The 22,951-nt window shown below is 68.2% G+C and overlaps 4 protein-coding genes across 7 annotated transcripts; 3 read left to right on the top strand and 1 right to left on the bottom strand.

The window, feature by feature from the left end:
- The first annotated feature begins 2,678 nt into the window (after positions 1 to 2,678).
- HDGF (heparin binding growth factor) lies at positions 2,679 to 9,226 on the top strand. Of its 2 annotated transcripts, none has more exons than XM_066986185.1 (6): positions 2,679 to 2,836; positions 7,729 to 7,805; positions 8,054 to 8,192; positions 8,294 to 8,476; positions 8,551 to 8,736; positions 8,933 to 9,226. In XM_066986185.1, the coding sequence occupies exons 1-6, from the start codon at positions 2,750 to 2,752 to the stop codon at positions 8,957 to 8,959; spliced, it is 699 nt and encodes a 232-aa protein (XP_066842286.1). In that variant the 5' UTR covers positions 2,679 to 2,749; the 3' UTR covers positions 8,960 to 9,226. The 2 variants fall into 2 exon arrangements, with proteins under 2 accessions (XP_066842286.1, XP_066842285.1); XM_066986184.1 differs by having other exon boundaries at positions 2,680 to 2,836; positions 8,551 to 8,756.
- A 966-nt stretch (positions 9,227 to 10,192) lies between these two features.
- MRPL24 (mitochondrial ribosomal protein L24) lies at positions 10,193 to 12,114 on the top strand. 2 transcript variants are annotated; one of them, XM_066986186.1, is made up of 6 exons: positions 10,193 to 10,335; positions 10,457 to 10,650; positions 11,315 to 11,410; positions 11,501 to 11,604; positions 11,694 to 11,824; positions 11,904 to 12,114. In XM_066986186.1, exons 2-6 carry the CDS (start codon positions 10,468 to 10,470, stop codon positions 12,038 to 12,040), a joined length of 651 nt encoding a protein of 216 aa, XP_066842287.1. In that variant the 5' UTR covers positions 10,193 to 10,335; positions 10,457 to 10,467; the 3' UTR covers positions 12,041 to 12,114. The 2 variants fall into 2 exon arrangements, with proteins under 2 accessions (XP_066842287.1, XP_066842288.1); XM_066986187.1 differs by lacking the exon at positions 10,193 to 10,335 and having other exon boundaries at positions 10,342 to 10,650.
- An 85-nt stretch (positions 12,115 to 12,199) lies between these two features.
- On the bottom strand, positions 12,200 to 18,365 carry METTL25B (methyltransferase like 25B). Of its 2 annotated transcripts, none has more exons than XM_066986161.1 (7): positions 18,234 to 18,365; positions 17,621 to 17,814; positions 16,414 to 16,704; positions 15,671 to 15,733; positions 14,127 to 15,580; positions 12,597 to 12,784; positions 12,200 to 12,519 (listed from the first exon to the last, which is right to left on the bottom strand). In XM_066986161.1, exons 2-7 carry the CDS (start codon positions 17,771 to 17,773, stop codon positions 12,332 to 12,334), a joined length of 2,337 nt encoding a protein of 778 aa, XP_066842262.1. In that variant the 5' UTR covers positions 17,774 to 17,814; positions 18,234 to 18,365; the 3' UTR covers positions 12,200 to 12,331. The 2 variants fall into 2 exon arrangements, with proteins under 2 accessions (XP_066842262.1, XP_066842263.1); XM_066986162.1 differs by having other exon boundaries at positions 18,184 to 18,234.
- On the top strand, positions 18,311 to 22,186 carry ISG20L2 (interferon stimulated exonuclease gene 20 like 2). Its single transcript, XM_066986189.1, is given in 4 exon segments — positions 18,311 to 18,873; positions 18,875 to 19,141; positions 19,885 to 20,085; positions 21,214 to 22,186. Coding segments are annotated over 4 exon segments (1,125 nt in total). The 5' UTR covers positions 18,311 to 18,330; the 3' UTR covers positions 21,328 to 22,186.
- The last annotated feature ends 765 nt before the right edge of the window (positions 22,187 to 22,951 follow it).

The following is a 22,951-nucleotide window of genomic DNA, read 5'->3' as shown; positions in this document are numbered from 1 at the left end:
CCATAACCTGCCCTGGTCCCATGCACTGCTCCGACCCCACAACCTACCCAGTCCCATACACTGCTCCGGCCCCGTAACGTGTCCCAGAGCCAAACACTGCTCTGACCGCATAACCTGCCCCAGTCCCATATGCTGCTCCAACCCCATAACCTGCCCCGGTCCCGTACACTGCTGTGACCCTGTAACCTGCCCTGGTCCCATACACTGTGCCTGCCTCATACGTGTCTGTGTCCTGGCCCCATAACCTGCTCTGGCCCCAATCCTACACCCTGCTCTGGTCCCATACCTGTTTCTGACTCAGTCCCATAACCTTTGCCTGTCCCAGTTCCATACACTGCCCCGGTCCCACACACTGCTCATGCCCTGGCCCCATATCTGCTCCTGTCCTAGTCCTGTAACGCCTCAGCCCCGTACCCGTTTGTGTCCAGTCTCCTACACCTGCTCCTGCCCCAGTCCTACACCATGTTCCTGTCCCAGTCCCATACCTGCTTGTGCCCTGGCCCCATCTCCTGCTCGTGCCCCTGTCCCAAACCTACTCCTGCCCTGGCTCCATCCCCTGCTCCTGCCCCGGTCCCAGGGCCATGCTGGAGGAGGAGGAGGAGGAGGAGGAAGAGGAAGATGCTCCTGCATCTGTGGGGCCAGTTTGGCTTCCTCCATGTCGGTCCCAACCCCCTTTCCCCACGGTTATGGCCTCCCCGCATGCCCGAATGGTGAGCCCCGCTCTCGGCCCCAACACGCGTCCCCCCGTGTGCTCAGCACCCCACAGAGCGACCCCGGCCCGCAGGGACTCGATCCCGGGAAGGGAAACCGGAGAGACCCCACAAACAGCGGGGCCACGCGAGGGGAGCGGGCGCTACGGGGCGGTGACGGCAGGGACCGGGGGGACGAAGGTCTGTGGGGGCGGACGGGCGGGCCAGGCTCGCCTTCGTCTCCCCAAATTCCTCGGGCTGCCCCCCCGACAATGGGGGTGCCGCGTCCCGCTGTGCCCCCTCCTGCTGGTTGTTTGAGCCGTTTTGGGGCTAACCAGGAGAAATTCGGGCAAGGAAAGCGGGCGGGGGGTGCAAGGAGAAGCCTCCAGCCGAGGACCCACGGAGGCTGAGGATCTGCACCGGGTTCTCCGTGCAGAACCCCAGGGCGAGAATTTGGGGGGGTCTGGGGGGGGCATGCAGGAGGGGAACCCCCCCAGCACCCCAAAATTAGCCGCTGAAGGACAGACCCGGTCCCAGCCCCCCCCCCAGCACCCAAAGATTCCTCCTCATGTTTCATTTTGCACACCCAGATTAATCCCGGTACCCCGCGCGGCGCTGGGGAATTTCTAAAAAAAAAAATTATTTGGGATTTTGTGGCTTTTCTGGGCAAAAACCCCAAGAATACACCCCAATTTGGGACTCGGGGCTACGGAGACATGCCAGCAGCCTGGTGCCCCTTCCCTGAGCAGGAATTAAAACCTGGGGGGGGGGTTGTTTGTATTTAATTAATTTCCAAATTTTCTTCCCAAGTTAATTCCAAATTTTCTTCCCAAATTCCCAATTTTCTCCCCAATTTTCTTCCCAAATTAATTCCCAGTTTTCTCCCCAAGTTATTTCCCAAATTAATTCCCAATTTTCTCCCCAGATTAATTCCCAATTTTCTTCCCAAATTAACACCCAAATTAATTCCCAATTTTCTCCCCAGATTGATTCCCTATTTTCTTCCCAAATTAACACCCAAATTAATTCCCAATTTTCTCCCCAGATTGATTCCCTATTTTCTTCCCAAATTAACACCCAAATTAATTCCCAATTTTCTCCCCAAGTTATTTCCCAAATTAATTCCCAATTTTCTCCCCAGATTAATTCCCATTTTTCTCCCCAAATTAACACCCAAATTAATTCCCAATTTTCTCCCCAAACTATTTCCCAACTCCCAATTTTTTCCCCCAAATGAATTCCCTATTTTCTTCCCAAATTAACACCCACATTAATTCCCAACCCTCTTCCCAACTTATCTCCCCCGTTAATTCCCAAACCTCTTCCCCAATTAATTCCCAAACCTCTTCCCCAATTAATTAATTCCCGAATTTCCCGGCGCACAAAAGGAGGCGAGCGCCGGCGCTCGGGGCACAGCCCCCCCCCAAGCCTTCCCCCCTCCCCCCCAAACACCACCCTCGCGCACACGCATCGCTAATTAGGGGCGTGTTAATTATTTTTGCAGACGTGACCCTGCACGGGGGGGGCGCGCACACGGGAGCGCGCCTGCGCCAGGCCGGCCAGGGGAGCGCGGAGCGCCTCGAGCGGCGGGGAGGGGATTTTTTTTTCCTTTTTTTTTTTTTCCTTTCCCTTTTTTTTTTTTTTTGGGGGTGGGGGGTTGGGGGGGGGGGGGGAAGAAGAAGGGATTTGGGGGGGGCCGGGGGAGGGCGCAGTTGAATTCAAACACAAACAACTGCATGGGGCAGGGGCCCGCCGCGCCGCGCCGCTCCTAGCACCGGGGCCGCCGCCGCCCCCCCCGCGCCGCGCTGCGGTGGGGGCCGCCGCCTTCCTCCCCCCTCCCCCTTTATCCCCCCCCCACGCTTTTTATCCCCCCCCCCCCTTTATTTTATTTTTTTTTTAATTTTTTAATTTTTTTTTTGCCGGGCTCCCAAACTTCGCCCCTTTTTCCCCCCTCCCTTTTTTCTCTCCCTCCCCCCTTACCCCCCCCCCAGCCCTAATTACCCCCCCCAGCCCTAATTACCCCCCCCCAGCCCTAATTACCCCCCCCCCCGGCAGCCACCATGTCCCGGTCCAACCGGCAGAAGGAGTACAAATGCGGGGACCTGGTTTTCGCCAAGATGAAGGGCTACCCGCACTGGCCTGCCCGGGTAAGCACCTGGGGGGGGGGGACACGGGGGGGGGGGGGGGGCGCTATTTAGGCCTTTATTTCCTTATTTTATTGAAGAATATTCCCTCGGGTCCCCCGGGGAAACGACGTGCCCCCCCCCCCGGTACAGGCAGGTGTGTGTGCAAAGGGGGGGGGGGGTCCACGCGTGTGTGCCCCCCCCCCTCCTTCCTTCTATGAGCGCACATGGGGGGCTTGGGGGGGGGTCGAAATGTCCTGGCCACATCGTGCCCCCACGGAGGGGGGGGGCACACACACATGGGGGGGGGGTAACACTCATGGGGGGGGTCACACACGTGTGGGGGGGTAACACTCGTGGGGGGGGTCACACACGTGTGGGGGGGGGTCCCCAACCCTCCACGTGCCCATGGGGACAAGTCGGGGGCGGGCGCGGGGGTGGGGTGGATTTTAACCCCCCCCCCCCCCCAACACCGTGGCTTTATTTAGGGGAGGGGGGGCTTTGTCTCGCCCCCCCCCACACCACCACAAGCTCCTTAAGGCCCCCCCCCCCCCCCAAAAAAAAAAACCCCGGCCTGGCTGCAGAGGGTGCTGGGCCGCGCTGCGCCCACACGGCCCGGGGTGGGGGGGGGTGGGGGGGGAAGATTTGGGGGGGGTGGGCAGCGAAGCGGAAGGTGGCGGAGCCCCCCCCACCACCCCTCGGTGCCCCCCCCCCCCTCCAGGCTCCTTCCCCTCCCCGGGCCTGGCCAACTTTTGTTTGGTTTATGAGGATTTTGGCGGCCAGGCCGGGGAGGGGGTGGGGAGCCGCTCGCTTCTGGCACCGGCCCCCGAACGCGCACTCGAGAGCCCTGCGCCCTCTGCTCGGCGAGGGGGGGGTCCCCACGAGCCCCCCCAAACCACCCCCCCCCCCCCCCAGGACCCCCCATTCCCAGCACCGCCGCCACCACGGCCTCGAAGCGCCGCGCTTCGTTCGGCCTCCGTCCCTCTGCGGTTAAAAACACCGAAGGGAATCAAACCAACCCCCCCCCACCGAGCCTCGTGCTCGCCCCCCGGGGCCCCAACGCCCCCCCCAAGGGTCCCCCCCCTTAGGGGCTCGGCTGCGGGGTTGGGGTCCGGGTTGGGGGGGGCCGAGCCCTCGCCCTCCCGCCGCTGACTAATCCCATTTCTCGCTCCAGCGGAGCGGGCAGGGCCGGCCCGTGACTAATGGGGCGCCCTGATGAAACGCTGCCCGTCCCCGTCACCCGTCGGGGCGTTCGGTTTCTGCCCCCCCGAACCCTTTGGGGCCGGAGCGGGAGCAGGAGGCGAGCGGAGAAACCGAGGGCAAGGAGCCGGGAGCGAGGAGGCGCCGGCCGGGGCCGATTTCCCCAGCACGTGCGCGTGGGTCCCCCGCCGCCAAGGCGCCGGCAACACGAGCGGCCCAGCTCGGCCCCCCCAGATTATTTCATCCTTCACCAAAACCGGCCGGTTTGTGCCTGGAAACCTCTCCCGAGGGGCCGGCACCGCAAGCAGGGGCTGCGTGCGGAGGGGAAACTGAGGCACGCGAGCCGGGGGGGTGGCACCGGCAGGGCCCGGCGCGGGGTTTTGCTGTCCCCTTCCTCCCGGGGTGCAGGCGGCTGGGGGCAGAGGTGCCGCCCCTCTCCCCCGACCCCATAAGGTCTCCCCGCCTCATTGCATCCCTCGTGGCACGGCCAGGGCCTTGTTTCTTACGGCCCATTATTTATTTCCTGCAGGTCAGGTGTTGCGGGGACCGGTGCTGCTCCAGGGCCCCGAGCGTCGCCCGCTCCCCTCAGCGGGCGTTTGGGGCCTTCGGCGGGGGCAGAGCGGCGGTGGGGAGCCGGGTGGGCAGGATCAGGCCCCCCGTGTGCTGCCAGCAGGAGCCAGGGCGGCCCCACGGGGACGAGATAAACCCCCGGGGCTGTGCCCGGCCTCGTGCCCCCGCAGCAACGTCCTTTGGGGCAGGGGACGGCCAGGCTGGCACCGGTGACAGCCGGGTGCGCGCGTGTGGCCCCCCCACGGGCTCGACCCACGTGAATTAATTCCCCTTGCCCGCCCCCAAATCGCCACCCCGTCCCTATCAGCGGGGAAACCGAGGCAGGGCCTGGCACCGCCGGGCCCCAGCTGGGCTGCTCCCAGTCTCGCTGCGCTCCGGGCACCGGTGGCAAAGTCCAGGTGCAGAGGTTGGGTGCAGAGTCCGTGCCGGGGTGCGTGCTCGTCCTGCCCCCGCCACGCTCCAGAGCCTTCCCTCCCACCCCAGCCCCCCTTTTTTTTATTTTTTATTTTTATTTTTTGTTGCCCCCCACCCCGGGCGCTGTTTGCTGGAGCCGGCTGGGGAACCGCGAAGGGCGCACGAGCGGCAGGGCTGGACAGACGGACGTGGGTGCCCTGGGTGATGCCCCTGGGCGCTTCGGCAGCCGGCCGAGCTCCGGGTGGGCTCCAGACGCCTTGTCCGGGGGGAGGTCCCAGGGGAACGGAGGGATTTCCAAACAGCCCCAGCGCCTGCCCGCGCTGCTGTTGGGGTATCTCGGCCGCGGCCCCTTATCTCCCCTGCCCCTGCTTCCCCGCCCGCCGCTGCGCGTCGAGATGCCGCGGCCTCTTCTAGGAGGACGGGGTTTTGGGTGAAGAAGGGCCAGATAAGGGGCCGTCGCCCGCTGGGTGCCGCGTGCGGCGCGCGCCCTTCCAGCAGGGGACACGCGAACCGTCCCCAGCACCCCGGGGACGTTCAGCAGTGACCGAGGGGTGGCCGCACGGCAGGGGGGGTCCCGCAGCACCCCCCTGTTCCCCAGGGTCCCCGCCGCGGGCTGCACCGCGCCCCCTTTGCCCAACCACGACCTTGGCCAAGGACGGCTCCCGGCGTGGGGCCGGGGACGTGGCACCGCGCACGGGGCCGAGGCGGCGGCGGCGGCGGGGGGGGCTTGGGGACAACAGCGCCCCGGGGTCCCCGTCCCCAGCGGGGGCTGCGGGGACGTCCTGCGGGGAGAGCGCCGGGGGCCGAGCCGCCGTGGTCGCACCACGTGCGCAGCCTTTCCTCGGGGATGGAGGATTTTTAAAAATAGCCGGGCCCGCTGCGAAGGCCTCGTGGCCGCGCCGGGGCCGCGTCCGCCCCGCTTCGCCCTCGGCAGGGTGAAATCAAGCTGCAATTAAACGCTCTTCGGAACGGGAGCGACGGCAGCCCGCGTGGGGTGGCACAGCCGGGACGGCGCGGCTGCATCCGGGGGTGCCCCGTCCTCGCCCAGCCCCGCTCCTAAAGGGCTCTGCGGGGGCTGGCGGGGGGGGCCCTTGGTGTCCTGGGAGCGACCTGCAGAAACGTGATCCGCGCCGAAGCATCCCGGCGGCGGCGGCGGGGCCGGGCCGGCTGCCCGCCCTCTGACTCAGATTTTCTCCTCCGCCCCACCAGCGCCGCGTGGGGACGGCGCTGCTGCTCCCGGCGGTGGCGGCAGCTCGGGCGGGCAGGGCTCTGGCACCGGGGCGCGGTGGCGAGGCCGAGCTTGGTGCCACCGGCGGGGACCGACGCTCGCCCCCATCCCCGCCCCGGCTCCCCGGGTCTTGCCAAACGGGCCCGGGAGCGCCGCGGCCCTCGGAGGGCTCCCACACGTGGGATGTGTCCCCGGGCCCGGGGGTGGCGGCGAGTGGAGGCACGTCGCCGAGCCCGAAACGCGCCGCGGATCCGGGAAGGAGGATGCAGGGAGGAGGGCGTGGGGCTGGGCGCTGCCCGCGGCGGCCCCGCACCCAGGGCTCGGTGCCCGGGGGGGGGACCAGCCACGGACCCGGCACAGCACCGGGCACCTGCTGGTCACGAGAGCACCCCGGGGTGGGTTTTTGGGTCCCGGCTGCCCCAAGCTGTGCGTGGGCACATCCCCCCCCTTGCTCCACGTGGGTCCCTCGAGTGGGGACCAGCAGTGAGCTGTCCCATCGGCTCCCCGCCAGCGGGGACGTTCCCCACGAGTGTCCCCGTCCCTGCGTGGAGTCCCCAGCTCGGGCATCCCGTCCCCACAGCGCTGCGACCCGGCGCAGTCCCGGGAGCCAACCCTTGGACGTCTCGGGGCGAAGCCGGCCGATATTTCCAGCTCCGGGAATTAAACCGGCCGCAACCCCCCGTCCAGATCCGGCGCCGAGCGCTGCGGCTTGCTCCAGGGCCACGTCCGCGACGTGCCAGGAGGAAAGGGGACAAAAAAAGCCCCGGTGGCAGCCCTGCGGGAGCCCCGCGCCAGCGCGGCCACCTGGGGAAACTGAGGCTCGGGTCGCGCCGTGAGTCAGCAGCGCGCTGGCAGCGTGGCCCGGTGGGTTTCGCTCTCCCACCTTTCTCCCCAGCGAGACCCCCCACCCGCTTTCTCTCCTTCCCCCTTCCTTTGAGGCTTTCTCGGGAATTTATGGCTGTGCTCGCGCTGGCTCAAGCGGGGGTTATTTTTAGACGCTATAAAAAGCCGCCGGCGCTGCTGGTGCTGTGTTCCCCGCGTGGCGCGCCGGGAATATTCCCGCTCGGTGACACGGCACCTGCCAGCGGGGCCGCTCGCCCACCGGGGGGGCTTGCGGGGCTCTGGGTGTTGGGGCTGCTCCCCCCGAGGGCCGGGCTGGAGCCGTTCCTCCTGCGTGCGGCTGGGGCCACGATTTTGCTGAGCTCAATGCGTCTGAGCCAGTCTAGACAAGGGCTTAGGGCGGCCGCTCCTCGCCATCCCCTCCGGGTGTTGGCGGTGCTGCCGCCGGCTTGGGAGCGGGGACGGGGCTCTGCAGGGGGCTGCGGGCGCTCGGCCGAGGCGGTAGCGATGCCCCAGATGGATCCAGGCACCGGGGCACCCGCCTCGCGGTGGTAGCTGCTGGGTCGGGAGTCGGCACCGGGGACACGGTGGCCAGGAGAGCGGTGGGTGACGTCCCGTCGGCTGCGCCCTCCCCAGCCCTCGCCTTTTCCTCTCCGTTGCGCAGATTGACGAGATGCCAGAAGCCGCGGTGAAGTCGTCCTCCAACAAATACCAAGTCTTCTTCTTCGGGACCCACGAAACGTGAGTGGGGCCCTGGCGCAAGATGGGGTCTGTGGGGCTAACGGGGACACGGAGAGATCCGACCCTCCGGGGTCTCGGTCTCCACGGGGCAGCGATGGTTGAGGTGGTCCCGGGGGCATTGGGTGCTGCCCAAAGCTGGGGAAGGAGCTGGGGAAGGAGCCAGTGGCGTGGCTCTGCGGGGATCCGGGGGGTTTGGGGGAGAGGCGGGACTCCCCAGCCGCCGTTCCTCATTGCTTTCCCCCGAGCAGGGCATTCCTGGGGCCCAAAGACCTCTTCCCCTATGAAGAATGCAAGGAGAAGTTTGGGAAACCCAACAAAAGGAAAGGGTTCAGCGAAGGCTTGTGGGAGATCGAGAACAACCCAACCGTCAAAGCCTCCGGGTACCAGGTGGGTGGCGATCCGCGGGGCCGCAGCCCTCCGTGGCCGCCTCCCGTCCCCCTCCCCGGCTGTCCCGGCCCCCCTCTCTTAAGCCCCGGTGTCGCCCCCAGCCCACCCCGAAGAAGACCTGCCCCGAGGACGCCGAGCCGGAGCGGGAGCCGGAGGGCGATGGGGAGAAGAAAGGCAACGCGGAGGGCAGCAGCGACGAGGAGGGGAAGCTGGTGATCGACGAGCAGTCCAAGGAGAAGAACGAGAAAGCCGGGATCAAGAGGAAAGCAGAAGATGCTTTGGAGGTAGGGGGACGGCGGGGACGGGGACGTGGGCAGGGGGCACCGGGGCAGGGCTGAGCCGAGCTCCCCGTGCCCAGGACTCCCCCAAACGCACCAAGGAGGCGGAGGGGCAGGAAGGGGAGAAGAAGGTCGACAACGAAGAGGCCCCCAAGGAGGAGCCGAAGCCCAACCCAACCGAAGGGGAGAAGGAGAAGAACAGTGACGCCGCTGGTGTGCCGGACGCCAACGAAGCCAAGCAGGAGGGCAAGGACAAGGCGGAGGAGGTCAGAGACCACAAGGAGAGGTGAGGGCGGTGCGTGGGGTGACCGTGAGCCCCCAAAACTGGGCTCTCCTCAACCCACCTGGGCACAGGGGAGCATCCCCAGGGGTGCAGAGGGGGGTCCCGGGGCTCCATCCCCAGCTGGGGTCCCGACGTCGCGGGGTCCGTGACCGAGCACCCGGGTCTCTTCGCTCCTGCAGTCCGTAGCGGCCTCCCCGGCGAGCTGATCTCCCGCCTGCCCCTTCCCCGCTGGGCTCCCTGGGTGCTGCCCCGTCTCGCCCTCGTCGGCTCGTCACGTCCGCGGCTCCGGAAACGAGAAACAAACCGAAAAAAAATGAAATAAAAAAGAGAAATGAAGAGAAACCCGGTAACGATAACCCCTGAACCGACCCGCATCTCCTGGCCCCGCTGTCGCAGGGCGCATGCTTTGTATTAGTGATTTCTAGGGGGCTGATCAGTTGATTTGAAATAAAAGCGATTCATGCCTTTTTAAAGCGCTTCTGCCGGTGTCTTTGTCTCGAGGGGTCGGCCCTTTCCCGCTGTGCTGCAGGTGAGAGAGCTCTGCAGGGCCATTTCGGGGCCCTTTGGGCTCGTTTTACCTTCTCGGTGCCAGGAGGAGCCCAGAAGGAAATGCAGAAAGGGCCCAGGGTGAACTGGAACAGGGGGAGAAAAAAATGATTGAAAGAGGGGAAGGAGAGCAGCGGGAGGAAGCTTTTCAGAGGAGAGATTTTTACTAACGTGGAAAAACACCATTCTACAAGAAAATGCCACGGAGGGGCCGGGACGGGAGCCGTTTCCCCTCACAAACGCTTCCTCCCTGCCAGTGGGTCCCTGGGGGGGGGTGCGATGGGGATCCCGGTGACCCCGGTGCCCAAATCCCCCCGGAGAGCCCCGTGGCCGCAGGGCCGGGAGCTGCAGCAGAAAATGGAGCCCTGGCCGGGCGCCAGCGCTGCTCCCAGCCCGGCTCCCAGCCGCCGGGGCCGCTGCTGCCCCCGCCACGGGCACCGGGGACCCCCCGGGGACCCCTCGGGGACCCCCCCTTGGCCATGGGGGGAGCCCCCAGCCCCGTGCCCCCAGGCCTCGGCCACCACCACGGCCCCGCTTGGGGAGCCAGGGCCGGGCCTGGGCAGCAGGCGGAGGCCTGGGGGGGCAATGGGGGGTTGCGGGGGGCACTTAGGGGGGCGTGGGGGGCAAATGGGGCAGATAATAGTGGGGGGGTTGTAATGGCGGCCATGGGGGGCAGGGAGCTGGTGCAGGGCGGTCCCGCGGCCTCACCGCCGCCCCCGGCCTTGCCCCAGCCCCCGGCCCGGCTCCCGCACGCCCCGGGGCCGTTTCTGTCGGACTGGGCCCTACGGGAGTGGGGGGGTACTGGGTAAACTGGGAGGAGGCCGCGTGGACTACAACTCCCAGCATGCCCCGCTGCGCGGGAGAGAGGTCAATGGCGGCCCGCTCCCGGGATGCACCGCGCCAGCGGCGGGCCACGAGGGGGGGAACGGGGGGGTGAAGGACTACAACTCCCAGCGCGCCCCGCGGCGGGACTACGCGTCCCGGCGTGCACCGCGGCGCCGCCGCTTCCGGGAGCGAGAGGCCGCGGGACGCTGAGGTGAGGCCGGGGGGGGCCCGGGGGGAACCGGGAGGGTCCCGGGGGCTCGGGGCCGGGCTCGGGGCCTGGTTCCCGGTGTCGGGGCTCGGCCCCCGGCCCCTCTCAGCCGGCGCCCCCCCAGCCCCCGCCGCCATGCGGGTGTCGGCCCTGCTGGGCCTGGCGGCCCGGACCAAGCTGCCCTCCGGGTACCGGCACGGGACGTGGCGGCCCGGCACCGGCCCCGAGCAGCGCAAAAACCCCCCCGGGCAGCGCCGCAACAAGGTGTTCGTGGAGCCCGTCGGCAGGGACGAGTGGAAGGTGTTCCGCGGGGACACGGTGAGCCGGGCCGGGGACCCCCCCCCGGGGACACCCCCCCTTAATGGGACCCCTCCCCCCCTTTAACGGGGGGAGCCCCCCCATTCCCCCTTTTGGGACCCGGGCCCCCTCCTTTTAGGGGGGGGACCCCCCCCTTTTTTTGGGACCTGGGGAGGCCCCCCTTTAATTGGGATTCGGGGAGCCCCCCCTTAGTGCCCCCATTTTAGTGCCCCCCCCCGGGGGCCCCCTCTTTCATGGGACCCGAGGACCCCCCTTTTAGGGCGCTTGGAGACCCCCCCCTTTAATTGGGACCTGGGGAACCTCCCCCCTTCTTCATGCCCCCCCCCCCGGGAGCCCCCCCTTAATAGGGACCCGGGGAGCCCTCCCTTTAATGCCCCCCGTGGGAGCCCACCCCATTCCCCTTTTAATAGGCCCCTGGGGACCCCCCCTTTAATTGGGACCCGGGGAGCCCCCCCCCTCCTTTAATGGACCCAATGGGGGGCACCCCCCCCGTTCCTTCAGCCCCTCTGAGCTCCCCCCTTTTATTGGACCCGAGGAGAGCCCCCCGTTTTACCTTCCCTGGAGAGTCCCCAATTTATTGGTCCCCAGGGACCCCCCCCCGCTCCTTCAGCCCCACTGAGCCCCCCCGTTCCCTCTGCCCCCCCCCCCCCGACCCCCCCCGCAGGTGCAGGTGCTGGCCGGGAAGGACGCGGGGAAGCAGGCGCTGGTCACGCAGGTGGTGCGAGCCCGCAACTGGGTCGTCGTGGAAGGGCTGAACACGGTGAGGGGCGAGCCGGGGGGGTGTGGGGGGGGGCTGCGGTGCTGGGGGGGGGGCACGGAACACCCCTAACCCCCCCCCTCTATCCCGCAGCACTACCGCTACATCAACAGGCTGGCCAAATTCAGCGGCACCTACATCGCCAGCGAGGCCCCGCTGCTGCTCAGCCAGGTCGCCCTGGTGGATCCTGAGGACCGGTAACGCCCCGGGGGGGGGACACCATGAGGGGGGGGACACCGGGGGGGTCCCCGCTGATCCCCGTTCTCCCCCCCCCCCCCGCCGCCAGGAAGCCGACGGAGGTGCAGTGGCGCTACACGGAGGAGGGCGAGCGGGTGCGCGTCTCGCTGCGCACCGGCCGCATCATCCCCCTGCCGCTGCGGCAGCGCCGCGACGGGGTCGTCCCCGAGCAGTGGATCGGTGAGGGGCAGGGGTTTGGGGCTTGGGGGGGCGGCTCCGGGCTTGGGGGGGGGCTCAGCGCCGTCCCCTGTGCCCGCAGACGGCCCCAAGGACACCTCGGTGGAGGACGCGCTGGAAAAGACGTACCTGCCCTCGCTGAGGACGTTTGAGGAGGAGATCATGGACGCCGCGGGCATCGTGGAGACGCGCCGGGCCAGGAAATCCTACTGGTACTGAGCAGGGAACCCGGGCGCCCCCGCCCCGCGGGCAGCAGCTCAAAATAAAGGATTTTTTGTTTTTTTGTAGCTATATTTCGGTTTTCGCCCTATTTTTTTTGCGGCTGCGGTGCTTTCGGGGCGGCTCTCGGCCACGCTGGGGGGGGGGGCAGGCCGCCCTTTTCCCCCCACACACCCCGTTCCCTCACTCCGAGCCCCGCACCACTAAAAAAAAACCCACAAAACAATTTTATTTCTCCTCCTGCCCCACGGCAGCGGTTGGGCGCCCGTCCCTCCGTCCCCGCCGCACCGCTCAGCCCCGTCCCTGCCCGGGGGGCTGTGCTGCCCCCCCTGCCCCTTCCTCCTCCTCCTCCTCTTCCTCGCCGCTGTCCTCCTCCAGGCCCTCCAGCACCCCGTCCAGCGGCGCCCGCGCCGCCACCAGCACCAGGTTGCGCGGGGAGAACCGGGGATCGAAGAGGGGCACCAGGGCGCACTGGAAGCCTGGGGGGGGGGAGAGAAGGTCACCACCGGCGCCCCCTCCCCATTTCCCCCCCCAAACCGCCCCCCCCGGCACCCACCTTGCTCCCGCAGGTAGAGCAGGCGGTCGAGCAGGATGAGGCTCTCCACCAGCGGGGCCAGCAGCAGCACCAGGCTGAGGAAGGCCAGCACCTCGTGCTGCCGGGCCAGCATGGCGCCCACCGCCCCCGAGTCCAGCGGGACCCGCGCCGGGTCCAGCCCCACGCGGGGCAGCCCCAGGCGGGCGTAGCTGCAGGGGGGGGGGGGGACAGAGACACGGGGGGCGGGGGTTAACGGGGTGAGGGGACCCCCCCCCCCTGGAGAAGGGGGAGACCCCCCAGGAGAAGGGGGAGACCCCAGGGGAGAGAAGGAGATACCAAGAGAGAGGGACACCAAGGGAGGGGGACACCCCGGAAAAGGGGACACCAGGAGACGGGGGGGACGACCCCAAGAGAGGGGGCACCAAGAGAGGGAGAGACCCCAGGAAAGGGGGAGACCCAGAGGGGGAGACCCCAGGAGAAGGGGACACCCCAGGAAAGAAGGGGACATTCCAGAAGGGGGGCCCCGGGAGAGGGGATCCCAGGAGAAGGGACCCCAGGAGAGGGGGACACCCCAGAAGAGGGGACAACCCAGAAGGGGGGATGCCCCAGGAGAAGGGGCCCCAGGAGATAGGAGAGGGGACCCCAGGAGAGGGAGCACCCCAAAAGAGGGGACACCCCAAAAGAAGGGACACCCCAGGAAAGGGCCCACCCCAGAAGAAGGGACCCTGGGAGAGCAGACCCCAGGAGAAGGGACACCCCAAGAGAGGAGGACCCCAGGACAGGGAGCACCCCAGGAGAAATGACACCTCAGGAAAGGGCCCACCCCAGAAGAAGTGACACCCCAGGAGAGGGGACACCCCAAGAGAGGAGGACCCCAGGAGAGGGCCCACCCCAGGATAGGGGACCCCAGGAGAGGGCCCACCCCAGAAGAAGGCCCCCCAGGAGAAGGGACATCCCAGGAGAGGGGACACCCCAAGAGAGGAGGACCCTAGAAGAAGGGGACCCCAGGAGAGGGAACACCCCAGGAGAAGGGATCCTGGGAGAGCAGACCCCAAGAGAAGGCACATCCCAGGAAAGGGCCCACCCCAGAAGAAGACCCCCCTAAAGAAGGGACACCCCAGGAAAGGGGACATCCTAGAAGGGGGGACCCCGGGAAAGGGGGGACCCCAGGAGAAGGGACACCCCAGGAGAAGGGCCCACCCCAAAAGAAGGCCCCCCCAGGAGAAGGGACCCCAGGATAAGTGACACCCCAGGAGAGGGAACACCCCAAGAGAGGAGGACCCCAGGAGAGGGAACACCCCAGGATAAGGGACATCCCAGGAAAGGGCCCACCCCAGAAGAAGGCCCCCCAGGAGAGAGGACACCCCAAAAGAAGGGACACCCCAGGAGAAGGGACACCCCAGGAGAGGGGACCCCAGGAGAGGGCCCACCCCAAAAGAAGGCCTCCCAGGAGAAGGGACACCCCAGGATAAGGGACCCCAGGAGAAGGGCCCACCCCAAAAGAAGCCCCCCCCCCAGGAGAAGGGGGACGCCCTCCCGCCCCGCACGCACTCGGGGAAGCTGAGCTCGTGGGCCTTCTTCCCCGCCTGCACCCCGAGGTGCCTCTTGCTGGGCTCTGCCGCCCGGATCAGGCTCTCGAGCGCGGCGCGGTAGCAGTGGGCGCGCAGGCGGGCGCTGCCCCGGCGCAGCCGCCCCGCGAACGCCTCGAGCGCGTGGCACGCGGCCTCGCGGGCGCGGTACGACAGCTCGTGGCCCGGCAGCGTGGCCACCCAGGCGCTCAGCGGGTAGCCCGGGGCTTCGGGAACGGGCTCCGGGGCTACGGGACCGGGATTCGGGGGCTGGGGGTCTCGGGGCTGGGGGTCTCGGGGCTGGGGACCAAGGTTTTGGGGTCGGGGATCGGGGTTTTGGGGATGGGGATTGGGATTTTGGGGATGGGGGCCGGGGTTTTGGGGCTGCAGACTGGGGTTTTGGGGTTGGGGACCAGGGTTTTGTGGCTGGGGACTGGGGTTTTGAGACTGGGGACCAGGATTTGGGGACTGGGGACTGGAGTTTTGGAGCTGGGGACCGGGCTTTTGGGGATGGGGATGGGGGCCGGGGTTTTGGGGCTGTGGACTGGGCTTTTGGGGTTGGGGGCCAGGGTTTTGGGGCTGGGGACTCGGATTTTGGGGTTGGGGACCAGGGTTTTGGAGTTGGGGACCGGGATTTTGGGGCTGGGGACTGGGATTTTGCCATTGGGGACTGGGGTCTTGGGGCCAGGGACCAGGATTTTGGGGCTGGGGACTGGGATTTTGCCACTGGGGACTGGAGTCTTGGAGCTGGGGACCAGGGTTTTGGGGCTGGGGATTGGGATTTTGGGGTTGGGGACGGGGATTTTGGGGCTGGGGACTGGAGTTTTGGGGCTGGGGATTGGGATTTTGGGGCTGGGGTTCGGGGTTTTGGGGCTGGGGTTCGGGGTTTTGGGGCTGGGGACCTGGATTTTGGGGCTGGGGACCGGGGTCCTGGGGCTGGGGCCGCGTGGAGAGCTTCATGTAGCAGCAGGCGGCCGAGGTGACGGCGGCCACGTGGGGGCTGCGGGCGAAGTGGCGCAGCAGGGCCACGCTGAGGTCCCCGCAGGCGTGCAGCCCCGTCAGCAGCACCCGCTCGCCCCCCGGCGCCCCCCGAAGCGGGTTCCTGGCGGGGGGGCCCGGCCCCGGGGCGGGGGGCAGCAGAAATTCCTCCCCGGGCGCCCGCGGGTCCAGCCGGCCGGCCACGTGCCGCGGGCAGCAGGGACAGAGGGGCGCGCGGCTCCTGGGGCGCCGGGGGGGGGGTTTGGGGTGCCGGGGGCTGCTTTCGGGGTGCCGGGGGGGTGGGAGCGGCCCCCCCCCGTCGCCCCGTGCCCGTTTTTTGGCCAGCTCCCGCAGCAGCTCGCGGTCGAAGCGCTCGGCCAGGCCCACCAGGCGGCCGTCGCCCTCCACGGCGGTGACGGAGAGGCCGAGGCCGAAGGCCAGGAAGCGCGAGAGGTGGCCCTGGGGGGGGGACACGGGGACGTGCCCGGTGTCAGGGGGGGGACACACGACGCGTCCCCGGGGTGTCCCCCCCCCTCCCACACCTCGTACCTGCCCAGCGCCCACGTCCACCACGCGGTCGCAGCCCGTGGCCTGGCTCAGCCGCTGCAGCACCTGGGGAGAGGGGACGGGGGGGGGACAGGGTGACATGGGGGGGGCTGGGGTGACATGGGGGGGTTGTGGGGACATATGGGGGCGTTGTGGGGACACGGGGGGGACAGGGTGACACAGGGGGGCTGTGGGGACATATGGGGGCGTTGTGGGGACATGGGGGGGGTTGTGGGGACACGGGGGGGACAGGGTGACACGGGGGGGCTGTGGGGACATGGGGGGGCTGTGGGGACATGGGGGGGTTGGGGTGACATGGGGGGGCTGTGGGGACACGGGGGGACAGGGTGACATGGGGGGGGTTGTGGGGACAAGGCGGGGTTGGGGTGACATGGGGGGGCCATGGGGTGACGTGAGGGTTGTGGGGTGACACAGGAGGGGCCCAGGGTGACACATGGGGGTCATGGGGTGACATGGGGGTGTGGGGTGATATGGGGGGGGGGGGGCGTGTGGTGACACGGGGGGCACGGGGTGACAGGGAGGGGACACAGAGTGACAGGAGGGGCTCCTGGGGTGACATGGGGAGTTGTGGGGTGACGTGGAGAAGGTATGGGGTGACACGGGGGGACATGTGGTGACACGGGGCGTTACGGGGTGACAAGGGACGTTATAGGGTGACACAGGGGGGCATGTAGTGACACGGGGGGGCACATGGTGACATGGGGCGTTACGGGGGGGCCACCGACCTTGCCCAGGCGCCGGATCTCGTGCTGCTTCTTGGGCTTGACGTGGCGGCGCAGCAGCGGGTGCAGGCGGGGGCTGTGGCAGGGCGGGCGCGGGGCCCCCCCGGGGCGCCCCCGGGGCAAGGCCAGGGCGCGGGCGGCGGCGGCGAAGGCGAGCAGGGACAGGGGCCAGGCCGCGCGCGGGGCCGCCGCCGTGCCCAGCAGGGTGGCCGCCAGCTGCGGGGGGGGCGCCGCCGCCAGGGCCGACTGCCAGGCCGGGGGGAGCTGCGCCCACAGCCCCTCGGCGAAGAAATCCTGCGGGGGGGGGTGGGAGGGGATTAAGGGGGTTATCGGGGTTGGGGGGGGGGCGTAGGTAGGGTTAGGGTTGGGGTTGGGGTCGGGGTCCTAATTAGGGTGATAATTAGGGTTGGGGTTGGGGTTGGGGTTGGGGTCCTAATTAGGGTGATAATTAGGGTTAGAGTTAGGGTTGGGATTGGGGTTGGGGTTAGGGTTACAGTTAGGGTTAGGGTTACGGTTAGGGTTAGGGTTAGCGTTGGGGTTAGGGTTAGGGTTGGGTTTAGGGTTAGGGTTAGGGCTAAGGTTGGGGTTGGGGTTGGGGTTAGGGTTAGGTTTGGGGTTCAGGTTAGGCTTGGGTTTAGGGTTAGGGTTAGGATTAGGGATAGGGTAAGAGTTAGTGTTAGGGTTGGGGTTGGGGTTATGGTTGCGATTAGGGTTGGGGTTAGATTTAGGGTTGGGGTTAGGGTTTGGGTTAGGGTTAGTGTTAGGTTTGGGGTTAGGGTTGGGGTTGGGGTTGGGGTTGGGGTTCGGGTCGGGGTGGGGTTAGGGTTGGGGTTGGGGTTAGGGTTAGGGATAGGGTTAGGGATAGGTTTAGGGTTAGGTTTGGGGTTAGGATTAGGGTTAGGTTTGTGGTCTGGGTTGGGGTTAGGGTTAGGGGTTAGGGGTTAGGGTTGGGTTTAGGGTTGTGGTTAAGGTTAAGTTTAAGGGTTGGGGTTGGGTTCAGGGACCTAATTAGGGTCATATTTATGTATGGGGTTGGGGTTGGGGTCATAATTAGGGTTTAGGGTTGGGATTGGGTTTGGTGTTACGGTTGGGGTTTAGGGTTAGGGTTGGGGTTGGGGTTGAGGTCATGGTCGTAGCTACAGTTAGGGTTAGGGTTAGGGGTCGGGGTCAAGGTCGGGGTGGGGTCATGCGGCTGGGTCGGGTCACTCACGATGACGCAGGCGTCGAGCAGCGGGCGGTACATGGCCAGGAGCCGCACGATGTCGGCCGCCCGCTGCTGCTCCCAGTGCAGGGCGGGGTGGGCGGGGCCCGGCATGGCGGCGCCTGGGGGGGGCCCTGACGTCACGCTGGGGGTTGACGTCATCTCCTGGGCTCTGACGTCACCTCCTGGGCTCTGACGTCACCCTGGGGTCACCTCCTGGGCTCTGACGTCATGCTGGGGGGGGTGACGTCACCTCCTGGGTTGTGATGTCATGCTGGGGGCATGAGATTACTCCGGGGCTGTGACATCACGCGGGGCCGATATTCGACTCCCGGGCCATGACGTCACAGTGCCACCCTGATGACATCACCGCCTTGTGACGTCACCCAGACCCGCAGCTCTCCGGTCCACCCCCGTGACGTCACGCAGTGACGCGCCCCCCCCCCACACTGCCATGACATCACCGGGCAGCCCCAGCCTCCCCCACCCCCTCCCCTCCCCTCCCTCACGGTGACGTCACACCCCCTGCCCTGACGTCACCGGACGCGCCCCAACACCCCCCCCCCCCATACCATAGAGCCGCCCTCCGGCGGGCCAGAGCGGCCGCGCGCGCCCCACTCACCTCCCTTCCGGCTTCCCGCCGGCGGCGCCGCGCATGCGCGCGGGGCCGGCGCGAGGAGCACGCGCTTCCGCCCCTTCCGCTTCCGCTTCCGGCCGCCATGTCGGAGCTCATCCTCAACGTGAGCTTCGCCGTCGGTGGCCCCCCCCGGCGGCCCCCGGCCGGCAACCGGCGGCACCGCAGCTTCGTCAGGCGCCGGCGGCTCCTCGAGCGGCTCGGGGCTCTCAAGGAGAAGCAGCTGCCCCCGAACGCCCGCCGCCAGCCCAGGGGCGACCCAAAAAAACCCGGGGCCTGCGGCGGGGGGCGGCCGCGGGGAGGCGGGGGGGGGCGGGAGGGCACAAAATGGCGGCGGCCTCCCTCAGGAGGGGGCGCTGCGCCCGAGAGGGGAGCCCCTAAAGGCTCGGGGGGGGGGCTTAAAGGCTCTGGGGGCTCCCCTAAAGGCTCTGGGGGCCCCCCTAAAGGCTCTGGGGGTCCCAAAGGCTCTGGGCCCCCCCCTAAATCCTCTGGTGCCCCCCCCAAGGCCTCTGGAGCCCCCCTCAAGGGCTGTGGGCCCTCCTCTAAAGGCTCTGGGCCCCCCCCTAAAGGCTCTGGGGCTCCCCTCAAAGCCTCTGGGGCTCCTCTCAAAGCCTCTGGGCCCCCCCCCTAAAGCCTCTGGCCCCCCCCTCAAAGCCTCCGGGGCCCCCCCGGCTCCCTGCAAGCTGGTGGCCATCGACTGCGAGATGGTGGGCACGGGCCCCGGCGGGCGGACCAGCGCCCTGGCCCGCTGCAGCATCGTGGGCTACGAGGGCGACGTCCTGTACGACCACTACGTGCGGCCCACCGAGCCCGTCGTCGACTACCGCACGCGCTGGAGCGGCGTGAGGAGGCAGCACCTGGCCAACGCCGTCCCCTTCAGCAAAGCCCAGCGGGAGGTGCGCGCCCGCAGGCCGGGGCATGCGCTTTTTTGGGGGGAGGGTGTTTGGAGGACTGCTGGGGGGGTTTTGGGGGGGGGTTGTGGTGTTTGGAGGGGTTTGGGGGGGGTTGGGGGAGGTTTGGGGGTTTGAAGGGTTGTTGGGAGGGGGGTTGGGGGTGTTTGTGGTGTTTGGAGGGATTCTGGGAGCGTTTTGGGGGTGTTTGGGGTGTTTGGAGGGATGCTTGGGGGGGGTTAGGGGGGGTTGTGGTGTTTGGAGGGGTTTGGGGGGGCTTTGGGGGAGGTTTGTGGTGTTTGGAGGGATGCTGGGGAGGTTTTGGGTGGGTTTGGGGTGTTTGGAGGGATGCTGGGGGGGCTTTGGGGGAGGTTTGGAGAGTTTGGAGGGATTTTGGGGGGGTTGGGGTGTTTGGAGGACTGCTGGGGGGGTTGGGGGGTATTTGTGGTGTTTGGAGGGATGCTGGGAGGATTTTGGGGGGCTTGTGGTGTTTGAAGGGCTGCTGGGGGGGGTTGGAGAGGGTGGGCATGGGGACGCGCTGCTGGGGGTGTTATGGGGCCGTTTGTGGGGCGTGACGGGGTGCTGGGGGCCTGCCCACATCCCAGCTCCCCCCCTGCAGCAGAAAAGGGGGGGGGGTCTGTGTTACCCCCGCCCAGCCCCACGTCCCGGCCCCAACCCGGTCCCCCCCAGGGGGCTGCGGGGTGCCCCGGGCCCTGCCCCCCGACCTCTGCCCTCCTCTGGTCCCTCAGATCGTGCGGCTGCTCAGCGGGAAGGTGGTGGTCGGCCACGCCATCCACAACGACTTCAAGGCGCTCAAGTACTGCCACCCCAAGGCTCTCACCCGCGACACCTCCAAAATCCCGCTGCTGAACCGCCGCGGCGGCTTCCCCGAGGGCGTCTCCGTCTCCCTGAAGCGCCTGGCCAAGGAGCTGCTGCACCGGGACATCCAGGTGCGCCGCGCCGGGCCTCGTCCTGCTCCCCCGGCACGGGGGGGGCCTTGGGGGGTTCTGGGGGGGCCCGGGGGTTCTGGGGGGGCTCTGGGGGGGTCTTTGGGGGCCCAGGGGGTTCTTTGGGGGCTTGGGGGGGTTCTTTGGGGGGGGGGGGTTCTTTGGGGGCTTGGGGGGGTTCTTTGGGGGTCTTGGGGGGTTCTTTGGGGGCTCCAGGGGGTTCTGTGGGGCCCAGGGGGGTTCTGGGGGGGGCCGGGGGGGTTCTGTGGAGCTCTGGGGGGTTCTTTGGGGGCTCGGGGGGGTTCTTTGGGGCCCTGAGGGGTTCTGTAGGGGCTCTGAAGGGTTCTTTGGGGGGGGGTTTTTTTGGGGGGCTCGGGGGGTTCTGTGGGGGCCTTGGGGGGTTCTTTGGGGGCTCTGGGGGGTTCTGTGGGGCTCTGGGGGGTTCTTTGGGGGCCTTGGGGGGTTCGTTGGGGGCTCTGAGGGGTTCTTTGGGGCCCAGGGGGGTTCTGTGGGGGCTCTGGGGGATTCTTTGGGGCACGGGGGGGTTCTTTGAGGGCTCCGGGGGGTTCTTTGGGGGCCGGGGGGGTTCTTTGGGGGCCCAGGGGGGTTCTTTGGGGGGGGGGGTTCTCTGGGGGCTCTGAGGGGTTCTCTGGGGGCTCTGGGGGCTTTGGGGCACAGGGGGTTCTGTGGGGCTCTGGGGGCCTGTGGGGGCTCCGGGTGGTTTTTGGGGGCCTTGGGGGTTCTTTTGGGGCTCTGAGAGGGTTTTTTTGGGGCCCAGGGCGTTCTTTGGGGACTCTGAGGGGTTCTTTGAGGGCCAGGGGGGGTTCTTTGGGGGCTCAGTTTTTTGGGGGGGCCCCGGGGGTTCTTTTGGGGCTGTGGCCAGCCAGGCGCTGGCGGTTTGTTGTTTCTCCGGGGGTTCCCGTCCCACCTGGGGCCGGGGCACCCCGCACCCCGCCGCCGCCGCCCCGTGCCTCGGTTCCCTCTTCCCCCAAAAGCCGCCCACGGGCGCAGCTCAGCCCCGCACGGGGCAGCCGGGAGTCCCCGGGGGGGGTGGGATTTTTGTTTTTTTTTCCCCCTCCCGGCCCCCCGGGGGCCGTGCCCAACCCCCGCGTCCCCGTCGTCCCCCGGCAGGTGGGGAAGAGCGGCCACTCCTCGGTGGAGGACGCCAGGGCCACCATGGAGCTGTACAGGGTGGTGGAGGCCGAGTGGGAGCAGCACCTGGCGCTGAACCCCGAGCAGCAGTGAGCGGCCAGCCCCCGCGGGGGGGCTCCGAGAGCCTGAGGAAGAGGAGGAGGAGGAAGACGAAGGAGCGGGCAGCGAGCGCTGCGGCCCCGTGGCGTGGCAGCACCGAGCCCCCGCCGTGCCCTGAGACCCCGCGGCGTGGGGAGAGCCGGGGCCAGCCCCTGCCTTCAAGGGTGGGGGGACACGCTCCCAGGTCCCACCCCGAGCACCTCGGGGCTGTCGGAGCCCCCCTCCGGGACCCCGAAAACATCGGAGGGCCAAATGTGGCTGTGCCCAGGTGGGGGGGGGGGGTTTTGGGGGGGGGGTCCTCGCAGGTGGGGGCCCTGCCCCGCCACCGGCAAGGAGGGGACGGAGCCGGGCTCGCCCCGGGGGAGCGTCCCCCCGCGCAGCTCGGGGCCCGTCGCCTCCCCCGTGGCCTTGCACAACTACCTCGAGCCGGGCCCCCGAAGGCTCCGGGATTAAAAAAATAAAAAATAAACTTAAAAAAAAAACACAAAAAAAGGGCTGCGGGGCGGGCCGAGGCAGGCCCTGCCGTGCCGGGAAGTCCCCGCGCACCCCCGGGAGCTGCTCCCCTGCGGGACTCGGGCGCTGCCTTCCCCTGGGTGTAAGTCCTGCCGCAAATGGGGGGGGGGGCCGGGGTGGGAGCGGTGTCCGTCCGTCTGTCCGCGTCTGTCTGTCCGTCCCTTTGGGGACGTGGTGGCCTCCCGGACGCCACCGGGGCGGGGGTTTGGGTCCCCGAACTCCTGAACGTGCCCCCCAGCGAGTTCCTCGGTGCGCCCCGGCTGGCCTCACCGCGGAGCCGCTCCGAAGCGGGACTGTTTTGTGTCCGGGATGCCCATTAAACAAGAGATGATTAATGAGATGATTAACGAGATGATTAATGAGCCCTTCCGTGCGCCGGGGGGACCTGGGGAATGGCGCGAGGGGGCCGCAGCGGGGGCGCTTTGCAGGGGCGTCCTCGGCCCTAAAATGACCTCGGGGGGGGGTCACTGCAGGCTGGGGACACCCCAAGGGGCTGCTCCCGAGCCCCCAAGGTTTTTGCCCTCCCTGCAGGACCTTAAAGCCCCCCTCGGTTCCCCCCCCCCGGGGGGCTGTGCCCCCGCTCCCCCTCCTCTGAATCCCGCTTTTTGCACCCCGGTGGGGGCTGCGGGGAGGGGAGAGGTGCTGCTGCCTGGCGCTGAGCGGCCAAGCCAGGGGGGGGGTGGTTTTTTGGCCCGGGGGGGGCTGGCAGCTGGCACCCGCCGCCCGCTGCATCCCGCACCCCCTCCTCGTGCCAGCCACGAGCCGTCCCCGTCCCCGGCGTGTCCCCGGGACCCCCCAACGCCCTCCCCTGCATGGCCCCAGCCGGGGTGGGGGGGGGCAGAGCTGTTGCTGCCCCCCCCCACACCCCGTTTTCACCCCCCCAGCCCCACCTCGGAGGGAGGCCGGGAGCGAAGGAGGCGATGGCCGGCACGGGGCGGCCAAAACCAACAAGGCCCTGCCCAGGTCCCTGGCCCCGCGGCCGTCACCGCCGCCTCTGCGGGGGCCAAACCGGCTCCGGGCCTGGGGGGGGGGCGTGGGGGGGGCTCGTCACATTTTCCAGGGTTTTTCTTTTTTTTTGGGGGGCGGGGGTTCGACGCCTCCCTGC

This window comes from Anser cygnoides, chromosome 33 (genome assembly GCF_040182565.1).
Source record: "Anser cygnoides isolate HZ-2024a breed goose chromosome 33, Taihu_goose_T2T_genome, whole genome shotgun sequence".
Classification (NCBI taxonomy): domain Eukaryota; kingdom Metazoa; phylum Chordata; class Aves; order Anseriformes; family Anatidae; genus Anser; species Anser cygnoides.
The sequence above is the reverse complement of the archived record's forward strand: the minus strand, read 5'-3'. Positions and strand labels throughout refer to the sequence as shown.